Raw genomic sequence first — 12232 nt, forward strand, 5'->3', positions numbered from 1 at the left:
TCATCTGTTGTCTTCCGGTATTTTCTCCACAAGCGATCTTTCCTCGACCAATGAGATGAGCAGTAATCTGAATTGTCATACTCGAATTGTCATAAGTGTGCTGTCAGCTCATTGGTCACAAAGCAGGAGAGGGGCTGGGAATTATGTTTTCAAACAAAGCGTTAATTCCATAAACATTTATAGACTACTTTTGATTCTCACTGTATTACGGGACAAAGTGCGTCCCTTATTAGCTCAATACGGGACGTGTACTTTTGTTTCGAAATACAGGACAATTCCGTATTTTAAGGGACGGTTGGCAACCCTAGTTACAAGGCTCAGCCCCTGCCGGCATTTGGAAAATCGGACCATTCCGCCATCTTCCTCATGCCTGCCTACAAACAAAGGCTAAAGCAGCAACCACCAATCAGGAGGGAGGTCGCTCGCTGGACGCACTGGATGACGCAGACTGGGACATGTTTCGGCGCAGCTCTGATGACATCAACATGTTTACGGAAGCGGTTGTGGGATTTATCGGGAAACTAGCGGACGACACAGCAGAAAGAACTATCATCCGAACGTTTCCCAACCAGAAGCCGTGGGTGGATAAAAACATCCGCGACGCTCTGACATCACGCACCGCTGCCTACAATGAAGGGCTTGTCTCCGGTAATATGGACCTATACAAGGCTGCGTCCTACAACGTGCGCAGCGCGGTCCGAAAGGCAAAGTGGAGCTACGGGGAAAAACTAGAGTCACAGCTACGACAGTGCGACTCTAGGAGCCTGTGGAAAGGACTGCGGACTATAACGGACTATAAACGACCAGCTTCTTCAATGATGAATGCCGATGCTTCACTGGCTGATGAGCTGAACACGTTTTATACTCGCTTCGACGCCGCAGCAATTAAAACAACAAATGGCTGCGCGCGCTCGGAGTGCACCAGTGAAGAAAATGCATTCGTCATCACAGAGCATGCCGTGAGGAACACCTTCAGGAGGGTGAACACCAGGAAGGCAGCAGGACCAGATGCAATCCCTGGCCGGGTCCTTAGAGCCTGCGCTGATCAACTAGCACCGGTGTTCACGGAGATCTTCAACCTCTCCCTGGCCCAAGCTGTGGTTCCCACGTGCTTCAAACAGTCCATTATTGTCCCTGTTCCAAAGAAACAACAGCCCGCTTGCCACAATGACTACCGTCCAGTAGCACTGACTTCAATTGTGATGAAGTGTTTTGAAAGACTGATGAGAGATCACATCACTTCTTCACTTCCTGCCACCATCGACTCACTTCAGTTTGCTTACCGGACTAATCGTTCCACAGATGATGCCATATCTCACCTGCTCCACACATCCCTGAGTCACCTGGACACTGGCAGAGGGAATTATGTTAGGATGCTGTTCGTGGACTACAGTTCAGCATTCAACACAATAATTCCCTCTAAGCTTTTCACCAAGTTGACGGATCTAGGACTCAGCTCATCACTGTGTCAGTGGATCCTCAACTTCCTCACAGACAGACCCCAATCAGTGAGGGTGGGAAAACAAGTCTCCCCCTCCATCTCACTCAGCACTGGAGTGCCTCAGGGCTGTGTTTTAAGCCCCCTGCTGTACTCACTGTACACTTATGACTGTGTAGCCACATCCGACACCACCTCCATTGTCAAGTTTGCTGACGACACTGCTGTTGTGGGCCTGATCTCCGACAACATCGAGACGGCCTACCTGGAGGAGATTAGGAACCTGGAGACCTGGTGCCAGGAGAATAACCTCCTCCTAAACATCAGCAAGACTAAGGAGCTGATCGTGGACTTCACTACAAAGCAGGCGAGGAATTACAAACCCCTCATCATCAGTGGCACGCCAGTGGAGAGAGTGGACAGTTTCCGATACCTGGGTGTCCACATCACTCAGGACCTGTCATGGTCCTGTCACATCAACACCCTGGTTAAGAAAGCCCGTCAGCGTCTCTTCTTCCTCAGAAGACTTAGAGACTTCCATCTGCCACTGAAGGTGCTCAAGAACTTCTACTCCTGCACCATCAAGAGCGTCCTGACGGCAAACATCTGCACCTGGTTTGGGAACAGCACCAAGCAGGACAGACGAGATCTGCAAAGGGTGGTGCGCTCGGCAGAACGCATCATTCAATCAGAGCTCCCTGACCTGCTGTCCATCTACACCAAGCGGTGCAAGTCCAAAGCTAGGAAGATTATGATGGATCTCTCCCATCCCAACAATGGACTCTTCTCACTGTTGAGGTCTGGGAAGCGCTTCCGCTCCCTTAAGGCCAAAACAGAGAGAATGAAGAGGAGCTTCTTCCCCCAGGCTATTCGGGGCCTGAACCAGGTGTAGGACTGGACTCTCCCACACACGTCACTATAAGACTGGACTCTCACACACGTCACCACACGCACCACCACACATTTCCTATAATTTATAATCCTTATCTTTATAATCTCTTCTGCTATTTGCACATTCTTTACTGTAAATTCCTAAGTTAATTTGTAAATTTTTGTAGTAAACTGTAAATTGTAAATATTGTAAAACTTTTCTTCTGTCATTTAATGGTCGGGCATTGTACAGCTACAAGCATTTCACCCCCATGTCATACTGTGTATGGTTGTGTGTGACAAATAAAATTTAAATTTGTGTCACCAAAAACGTGTGTAAAATAAAAAATTTGACACACATTTTGTTTAAATAATTACAAACAATTAAACAATTTTATTACTTTATTGTACATATTTGGCACATTTTAGAAAAAAAATCAGGTTAAATGAAATATGTGGACATGAAATGAAGCCGCAAAAAGAGAATCACCCATAGATTACTGTACTAAATTCAGTAACTATATTAGACTTACAATTTTATGGTTACTTGTGTTGCAAAGGTCCCTCAGTCACACGGGATGTGTGGTTCTTGCTACAATCAGCTGATTGCAGGTTGTGTGTAGGGAAGACAGTGTCTACAGGTTTGAGGAGCGGAGGTATGGGAATTATTTTTGTTTTTATTGCACATAAGGACAAGAGCATAATGGTAAATTACAGACTGGATCAATGACACAAACAACAGATCATGCTGCTAACAGAACTTTAACTCTTCCTCTGTACAGACAGCATGCCAACACAAAGCTAGTCAAGAACCCAGAGTGATGATAAAGCCGAGCGCATGCCGATCCAGATCCTCATCTTCAACAGGTAGTCAGGTTTGCAGCCTCCATTTCTACCTGTTCATGTTTCCACAGCAGAGTCACTGTGGTGATTCCTCTGAAGTCTTGTTGGGATGGTATCAGCTTTGCTTTGTGTTCATGTGTAAACACCAAGACAGAGATCTTGTGTGTCCTCATTAGGATAGGGATTTGTGTTGATGTGTGGGACTGTAGCTTTAGGTATATATTGTTAACTGGTGGTTATATGACAATGCATTTCAGATCATGTTACAGAGTAGTGCAAAAGTAAGGGAACAAGCATTGTAACAAATTTCTTTCTCTGGCGAGCACTTAAGTAACGTACTGCATTAATGTGTTACACATTTCTTTCTTTGAGTATCTAAAAAGTGGCTCTTTGAAGCAGACGTCCAACCTGGATCTGCTATGTCCATTGATCCAGATTTTAAGTGATCTTCACAAATACCAAACATGTAAATTTAATGTAAAAAAGAAAAAAAAAAAAAGAAAAAGAAAAGAAGAAGAAGAAAAAAAAAAAGAGAAAGCTCAGATCCACTCCACAGCAGATGAAAATAATCACAGCAGGATGACTGTGAGAGGAAAACCAACCTCTTAATCATCCAGTACTCAGTTATCATGACCACAGACACCTCAAAGACGTCATCAAACCACCAGCATAATCGGAGTTAATTTTATTCTGTTCAGTTTTTCTCAACAACACTGGATCAGATTCATGTGAGTGTCCGTGGGAGCACCAGCACTCCCTGTAGCATCGACAGGTTGAAGGTTTCCAGTTCCAAACCTCCAACCTGTTTAACAGAGCGGCAGCAAACAGCAGTTTCATTCTTTGTTTTCCCGCATCAGCCGTTTCAGGATTTCCCTTGTCACAAAAGTGAAATGTAGTTTTTAGGCACAATCCCATGCTTCCCGCCCACAACGCCCATAATCCACTGCTCATCCACAGCCTCCACCTGTGTGATAATGTCACCGACCTGCACAGAAACACAAAGAGAGAGAGAGAGAGAGAGCAGACATGTTATTAACCCACCCAAAAAAAATCAACACCTAAAAGTAAACACAGGAAATCTGACAGGGTATTTTATTTATATCTGTAAGGATTTATCAGTGATATATTGTTTTCTGTAGTTTTTCTTGTGTACACCACCAGAGTGGATTTGAAATCAACCAGTCAAGATGTGATTGAAGTGCAGTCTTTCAGCCTTAATTTAAGGCGCTTAACAAAAACACTGGATTAACAACTGTTTTTATACTTTTTCTTTTTTTAAGCCAATTTTCTGAGGCTTAAAAATACCTGAATAGTTAACTGATAGTTTCATGACCAGGTGAGTCCTGTTCTCTCATTATCCAAGGAGAAACTCGTCAGATTACTGGAACTGTCAACATGAAGTCTACAGAGGTATTAATGCCAGTGAAGAGGGGATTATGTATAAAATCAGCACTTTGAACGTGTACAGAGGAGAGACAACAGTGTGTTTGTGTCCAAATACTTATGGCTCCTCACACACCTTCAGTGTGAGCTCATCCTCGCTTTCTGCTGTGAAGTCAAACAGAGCTTTGGCCATTCCTTTAGCCACAGGCTGCTGGCCTGTGATTGGCTGAGCTGGAGAAGAAAAAAAGTTTGATACAGTTTGCGTGTTTATTTGTGTATTTTTGTCGTTTGACAATCTCTCTCTGACCCACACATGCCAGACTTTTGTACCTTTGCAGGGCTGTGTAAAGGCCAAGGGGTAAAGCCCCTCTCTCCCTTCCACTCTTCCTCTCCTCCACTCTGTGTCGATGTGCTCCGTCACTTGGATCAGCGCCCCCTTGTGGAAGGACAGATCCTCTGGGGTCTGACCGGGGAAGTCAAACAGAGCTACAGCCCACTCCTCAGTCTGCACAGTTTAACAAATCAATACTGAGAGAATCACTTACATTTTAACTCAACCATAAATTAAATTATATAATAAAACAGAATATAAAAAGAGCTTCTTGCATTATTTTAAAAATCTAAATAAGTGGTTCTTAAAAGTTCGAAAAAATTAAGACCAAACCACATCAACACTGTGGATTATATTCTTATTACATTGATTTTTAAAGAATCTCTGCAGACAAATTCAGCCTTTATTCTAATCTCAGTGCAGCTCCTACAAGCAAATATAAAGTTTTCAATCCAGCTGCTGATTAAAGTGAATAAAACTTGTTGCAAAGCACTCGACAGCAGTGAGACGCTTTTCTTCTTCTCTGACATGTTTTCTTTACAGCCCAGGTTTTACTGCACATGGAAAAATAACTGCCCCTCCTTGAATCGCTACCTTATCGTGGTGGAGGGGTTTGCGTGTCCCAGGGATCCCAGGGGCTATGTTGTCTGGGGGCTTTCGCCCCCTGGTAGGGTCTCCCATGGCAAACTGGCCCTGGGTGAGGGACCAGACAAAGAGCGATTCATAAGACCCTTATGAAAAGGACACCGAGGGAACAGTTTACCCTGCCCGGGATAGGGTTACCGGGGCCCCGCCCTGGAGCCAGGCCCGGGGAGGGTGCCCGAGGGCGAGCGTCTGGTGGCCGGGCCTTAGTCCATGGTCCATGGGCACTGCCCGAAGAGGAGACATGGGCCCATCCTCCCGCAGGCCCACCACCCGCAGGAGGCGCCATAGGGGTCGGGTGCATTGTGTGCCGGGTGGCGGCCAGGAGCGGAGGCCCTGGCGGACTGACCCCCGGCTGCCAAGACTGGCAATAGGGACATGGAATGTCACCTCTCTGGTGGGGAAGGAGCCTGAGTTAGTGCGTGAGGTTGAGAGGTACCTAGATATAGTCGGGCTCACCTCTACACATGACTTGGGCTCTGGAACCAGTCTCCTGGAGAGGGGCTGGACTCTGTCTCAGTCTGGAGTTGCCCCTGGTGAGAGGCGGCGGGCTGGGGTGGGTATTCTAATATCCCCTCGGCTTGCTGCCGGTACGTTGGGGTTTTTCCCGGTGGACGAGAGGGTTTGTTCCCTGCGCCTTAGGGTCGGGAAACGGGTCCTGACTGTCATCTGCGCTTATGCGCCGAGTGGCAGTTCAGAGTACCAAGCCTTCTTAGAGTCCCTGGGGGGGGGGGTGCTGGAGGGTGCTCCACCTGGAGACTCTGTTGTCCTGCTGGGAGACTTCAATGCTCACGTGGGTGACGACAGCGAGACCTGGAGGGCGTGATTGGGAGGAACGGCCTCCCTGATCTGAACCCGAGCGGTGCTTTGTTATTGGACTTCTGTGCTAATCACAGTTTGGCCATAACGAACACCCTGTTCGAACATAAGAGTGTCCATAAGTGCACGTGGCACCAGGACGCTCTAGGCCGTAGGTCGATGATCGATTTTGTAATCGTATCAGCAGACCTGCGGCCATATGTTCTGGACACTCTGGTAAAGAGAGGGGCTGAGCTGTCAACTGATCACCACCTGGTGGTGAGTTGGATCAGGTGGCGGAGGAGGACGCTGGACAGACCTGGTGCACCTAAACGCGTAGTGAGGGTGCGCTGGGAACGTCTAGCAGAGGCCCCAGTCCGCGAGATCTTCAATGCACACCTCCGGCAGAGCTTCAACAGCATTCCGAGGGAGACTGGGGACATTGAGTCCGAATGGACCATGTTCAGCGTCTCCATTGCCGAAGCTGCTGCATTGAGCTGCGGCCGCAAGGTGGTTGGTGCCTGCCGTGGTGGTAATCCCCGAACCAAATGGTGGACACCAGAGGTGAAGGGAGCCACCAGGCTGAAGAAGGAGTCCTATCGGGCTTGGTTAGCCTGTGGGACTCCGGAGGCAGCCGACAGGTATCGACAGGCCAAGCGGAATGCGGCTCAGGCAGTGGCTGAAGCAAAAACTCGGGTGTAGGAGGAGTTCGGAGAGGCCATGGAAAAAGACTTTCGGACTGCCTCGAAGAGATTCTGGCAAACCGTCAGACGTCTCAGGAGGGGAAAGCGGTGCTCTACCTGCACTGTGTATAGTGCTGGCGGAGCGCTGCTGACGTCGACTGAGAAAATTGTCAGGCGGTGGAAGGAATACTTCGAGGACCTCCTTAATCCCACTGACACGTCTTCCGAGGAGGAAGCAGAGTCTGGGGATGAGGGGAATGACCCGCCAATTTCCGGGGGCGAGGTCACTGAGGCAGTTAAACAACTCCTTGGTGGCAGAGCCCCTGGTGTTGATGAGGTCCGCCCCGAGTTCCTGAAGGCTCTGGACATTGTAGGGCTGTCCTGGTTGACACGCCTCTGCAATGTTGCGTGGAGATCAGGGGCAGTACCTGTGGACTGGCAGACCGGGGTGGTGGTCCCCATCTTTAAGAAGGGGGACCGGAGGGTGTGTTCCAACTACAGGGGGATCACACTCCTCAGCCTCCCTGGGAAAGTCTATGCCAGGGTGCTGGAAAGGAGAGTTCGTCCGTTAGTCGAACCTCGGATACAGGAGGAACAATGCGGTTTTTGTCCTGGTCGCGGAACACTGGACCAGCTCTTTATCCTCTCCAGGATACTTGAGGGTGCATGGGAGTTTGCCCAACCAGTCTACATGTGTTTTGTGGACTTGGAGAAGGCATTCGACCGTGTCCCTCGGGGTGTCCTGTGGGAGGTGTTGCGGGAATATGGGGTGTCTGGCCCATTGCTACGAGCCATTCGATTCCTATACAACCGTTGCGAGAGCTTGGTTCGCATTGCCGGCAATAAGTCGGACTCGTTCCCGGTGGGTGATGGGCTCCGCCAGGGCTGCCCTTTGTCTCCAGTTCTGTTCATAATTTTTATGGACATGATTTCTAGGCGCAGCCAAGTGGCGGAGGGCTTTCGCTTTGGTGGCCTCAGAATCTCATCTCTGATTTTTGTAGATGATGTGGTTCTGTTGGCTTCATCGGGTGAGGGCCTCCAGCTCGCACTGGAATGGTTCGCAGCCGAGTGTGAAGCAGCGGGAATGAGGATCAGCACCTCCAAATCTGAGGCCAAGGTTCTCAGCCGGAAAAGGGTGGAGTGCCCACTCCGGGTCGAGGCAAGGCAAGGCAAGGCAAGGCAAGTTTATTTGTATAGCACAATTCAACAACAAGGTGATTCAAAGTGCTTTACAGAGACATTAGAAACAAGAACAAATAAAAAGCATGATTTAAAATTCGAGGATGAGTTCCTGCCCCAAGTGGAGGAGTTCAAGTATCTCGGGGTCTTGTTCGCGAGTGATGGGAGAAGGGAGCCGGAGATCGACAGACGGATTGGGGCTGCAGCTGCAGTAATGCGGACGCTGCACCGGTCCGTCGTGGTGAAGAGGGAGCTGAGTGTAAAACCGAAGCTCTCAATTTACCGGTCGATTTACGTCCCTACCCTCACCTATGGCCACGAGCTGTGGGTAGTGACCGAAAGAACGAGATCGCGGATACAAGCGGCAGAAATGAGCTTCCTCCGAAGGGTGGCTGGCCTCTCCCTTAGAGATAGGGTGAGAAGTTGGGCCATCCGGGAGGGGCTCAGAGTAGAGCAGCTGCTGCTCCACATCGAAAGGAGCCAGCTGAGGTGGTTTGGGCATCTGACAAGGATGCCCCCTGGGCGCCTCCTGGGTGAGGTGTTCCAGGCATGTCCCACCGGGAGGAGGCCCCGGGGCAGACCCAGGACACGCTGTAGAGATTATATCTCTCGGCTGGCCTGGGAACGCCTTGGTATTCCCCCGGATAAGCTGGAGGAGGTGGCTGGGGAGAGGGAGGTCTGGGCCTCTTTGCTTAGGCTGCTGCCCCCGCGACCCGGCCCCGGATAAAGCGGATGAAGATGGATGGATGGATGGATGGATGGATGGATGGATAAATAACTGAGGGGAGAACATGTTTGTCCATCGTGTTGACTGTTTACCTGAAGCCTTTGTTACTTATAACATTTATAATCACTATATCAGCAAACATGCACAGAAATGCATAAGAAAACATGTTAATCAGGGAGGTTATTCTAAAGATTTGGGACGTCCACCAAAGGCTCTGCCACCGTGTTTATTAGACACTTTTCTTTGGCTGAATGTGATTATGCTGCATCTTAGTGAGCTGGATGTTTCACAGACGTGATGAACAGGCTCGCTTTGATGGGCATCTGAGCTAATGCTGGGAAATTACTTTTGCACTGATTTTTAGGTTAGTGTTGTGTTTTCAGGTCGCTGAATAGATTAGATGTGTGTCTTTGCGGTGCAGGCACAACTTTACAGCACTCTTTGCTTCCGATTGGCCTGAATCCAAAGTATTTTCAAACAGCAGGCGCAGACACGTCAGACATTTATTTGGCTCCGCTTGATTGTCTTTTTCAATATTGCTCAATCAGGTTCGTTAAATTAATTGTGCAGTTCTAATAAGAAACATGCTCATTAATTGCTGTTTAACCCTTTAGAGCCGATCGGAGCGGGAACGCTCTGTTATGCGTAACTATTTTTAAATCCCGGTAGCACTGCAACCACGTAAGCTAGCGCAAAATTTTTTTTTGCATATGAAACCGGAGGAGTTGTACTTACATATTGTGCCATCAGCTTGTCCTAGGTCACGGTTTCCTTCCACATAAAGCTTTGCAAAAACTGCATAAAAAGCGCTTGCAGGAACAAAAACATAATATTCCAGAAACACGCTTTGCCGGTCCGATCAGCTGTTCATAACACTTCCTACGTTGGAATAGACATCAGCGCGAACTTTTGCATTTCCGCCATTACCTGGCCGAAACCGGAAGTGACGTCATTTTCGCGGAAATGTAGTCTTTTTTGCGATCAGGGCCTCAGGGCCTATACTGCTCTTTTTAAAAGTTATCTTTGACTTTATGACTTTCTGTGTCGTTTCTGGGATGCTTAGGACTCATATTGCACTGCTGGAAATAGTTTATTTTGATGCATATGCTGCTTTTTTGCAAATTTGCAGTATAATATTTATTTTCGTTTTTCCAGCAGTGTATAAAAATTGGTGTATTTCAAAAATTAAACTATGAAGACACTCAAAATAAATTTCCTGTGGTGGGAAACTATTTTGTGCAACTTTTTTGTATTTACATGTAATTTTGAGGGATAAGCCTCTTAAATTTCTCTAACTACAAATATATGTTAAAAAATCAAAAACAATTTTCAATTTTTTTGTAGTTTATTGCACTTTTTTGCAATTTATGTAATTACTATGCACTTAATGAATACATATTATTAAAATCTGGGCTATAATGGTTGTATTGATGTATAGCAACTTGAAATGCTCCCAAAAATGGCTCCACAGCATGTAAAAATATAATATAAGCTCTGGCGGACTTGGTTCTATGGTAGGTCTTAAAGGGTTAATAAAATAACAATAGAAAATGAAAATTCACTCACCTCTGAGTTTGAGCCCTGTGAAGTCTTTATTCCTGCAGATGATACGTGAAAGAGCATCATTACATTCACGTCCAAAGCAGAGAACATTTCTCTCTTGTTTCTCCTGCAGTTTTAAAATGGTCACAAGGAGGTGCGAGAAGACTGATTGTTGTGCATAAATGGAAAAAAAAAGTTTACTTCCAGCATATTCTAGTTCAGTCATTTAAAACCTGTTTTTTAGAACAACTTTATCTTTGAGTTTATCTTCCCCATGAGAACAGGCATGACCGTCTTTTTTGTTTCTTAAACAGTGCAAACAGAGAAGCTGTTGTAGCTTGTTAGCAGTGTTACACCATCACTTTGATTTATTTATGTAATTGCTCCAAAATGTGAAGATAAAACCAGCACAAACAGATCTTCAGAAGCATGCATACTGCAGATATAAAATGTTGGTGTTCATCAACAAGGTTTTGTCCAAATCACCAGGACTGTGATAGAAATGTTTTACCTCTTTAAGTGTTAATTTTGCCATCATATAACAGGGTCATTGCAGAGTCATGCAGACGGAAGAAGGAAACCCAGAAAATGTGTGAAATTACCAGCATTTTAAGAAACCAGACACTAAGATTCACAACTTCTTTTAAAGCAAAGGTGACATTCAAAGCTTTTTAAACCTCTAAGCAACCTTGGATTTACAAAACAAAAAACCAGTCGTCCACAGCAGTGACGCATAGAGATGTAGAGATGATGATAATGCAGCCTTCAGCTCACCGGAGTTTTCTGTCATTGCCGTGTCCGTCAGTGCCGGTTTGTCAGTTTCCCCCAGTTCAGTCACTGACGTTGGGAGGGGCTCCACCACCTCTGTGAAGTTCAAGGGGAATTTACCAATTCGGCCGTGGATTTGGCCCCGCCCCCATTCCTGCCCGATGAGCTCCAGGAGACCAATGACATCACCCTGGGAAAAGGTGAGCTCGTCTTCTTCCTCTCCCTCGTGGTCCAACAGAGCGACGCACCGAGGGCCGCTGCAGAAAAACCGGCTGATTAGAACATGTGGCTCATAGAGAGTGAGAGTGTGTGTGTGTGTGTGTGTCTGACCTGACAGGAGGAGAGTCTGGTTGCTCCTTCAGCTCAGCAGGCTGCACCGGAAGAATCGACTAAAGGATAAACAAAACATAACGTCATTAATATTTATGCATTTAAAAACCGTTTAAAACCTTTGCAGTGAGTCAAAATAAAAAATCAATAACAAAATTAATTAAAATAATATTCAATTAAATGCACCAAATATAAAAAGGTCTGATGACAATACAAATGTAAATTATTCATTGACCAAATGTTATTTTGGTACCGTTCCAGTTTCCTATAATTTATGATTTTTTGCAGTTTGGGCCTCTGTAGTCCAGAGCTACAAACCTGTCTGGTCTGGACCAACCCACCACTCCTGACAGGTGACCTCTGATCCTTTTTCAAAAATGATTTGAATAATCAACTAAAAAAAAAATCAAAAAAATCTGAAGCTGTACCTCTGAGCCTGACAGGCTGTGGTCCTCCAGGGCAGGTTTCGATTGGTTGTCCTGATTAGGGACGGACTCTGGCTTGGGGTCCAGATCGAGCAGACACTGTGATGTGTTGATTAGGGGGGTGGTGGTATTCTGATTCTCGCCTGGAGGATGCTCCGAAGGCGAGGGACTCGGGTCATCCAGGACGATCAGCACTTCCTGCTTCTGAGAGATAAAGTTGAATTAGAAACGTAATCAGAACTTGTATCTTTGTGTGTGTGTGCACGTGCAGGT

The 12232-nt window shown here is 46.7% G+C and overlaps 1 protein-coding gene across 1 annotated transcript in view; it reads right to left on the reverse strand.

The window, feature by feature from the left end:
- Positions 1-2692: 2692 nt before the first annotated feature.
- Positions 2693-12232, reverse strand: part of LOC147334895 (uncharacterized) — a 34375-nt gene continuing 24835 nt past the window's right edge. Inside the window, exons 11-17 of the mRNA XM_086286843.1 lie at positions 11963-12163; positions 11535-11593; positions 11211-11461; positions 10461-10492; positions 4865-5039; positions 4671-4765; positions 2693-4136 (exon numbers count right to left, since the gene is read on the reverse strand). Of these exons, the coding sequence (XP_086142969.1) occupies positions 4029-4136; positions 4671-4765; positions 4865-5039; positions 10461-10492; positions 11211-11461; positions 11535-11593; positions 11963-12163 (921 nt within the window). The 3' untranslated portion in view covers positions 2693-4028. The remainder of the gene's footprint in view (positions 4137-4670; positions 4766-4864; positions 5040-10460; positions 10493-11210; positions 11462-11534; positions 11594-11962; positions 12164-12232) is intronic.

This window comes from Aulonocara sp. 'chitande type north' Nkhata Bay, linkage group LG3 (assembly GCF_057382095.1).
Source record: "Aulonocara sp. 'chitande type north' Nkhata Bay isolate Kocher_YH1m ecotype deep benthic linkage group LG3, A_spYH_male_GT1.1, whole genome shotgun sequence".
Taxonomy (NCBI): Eukaryota; Metazoa; Chordata; class Actinopteri; order Cichliformes; family Cichlidae; genus Aulonocara; species Aulonocara sp. 'chitande type north' Nkhata Bay.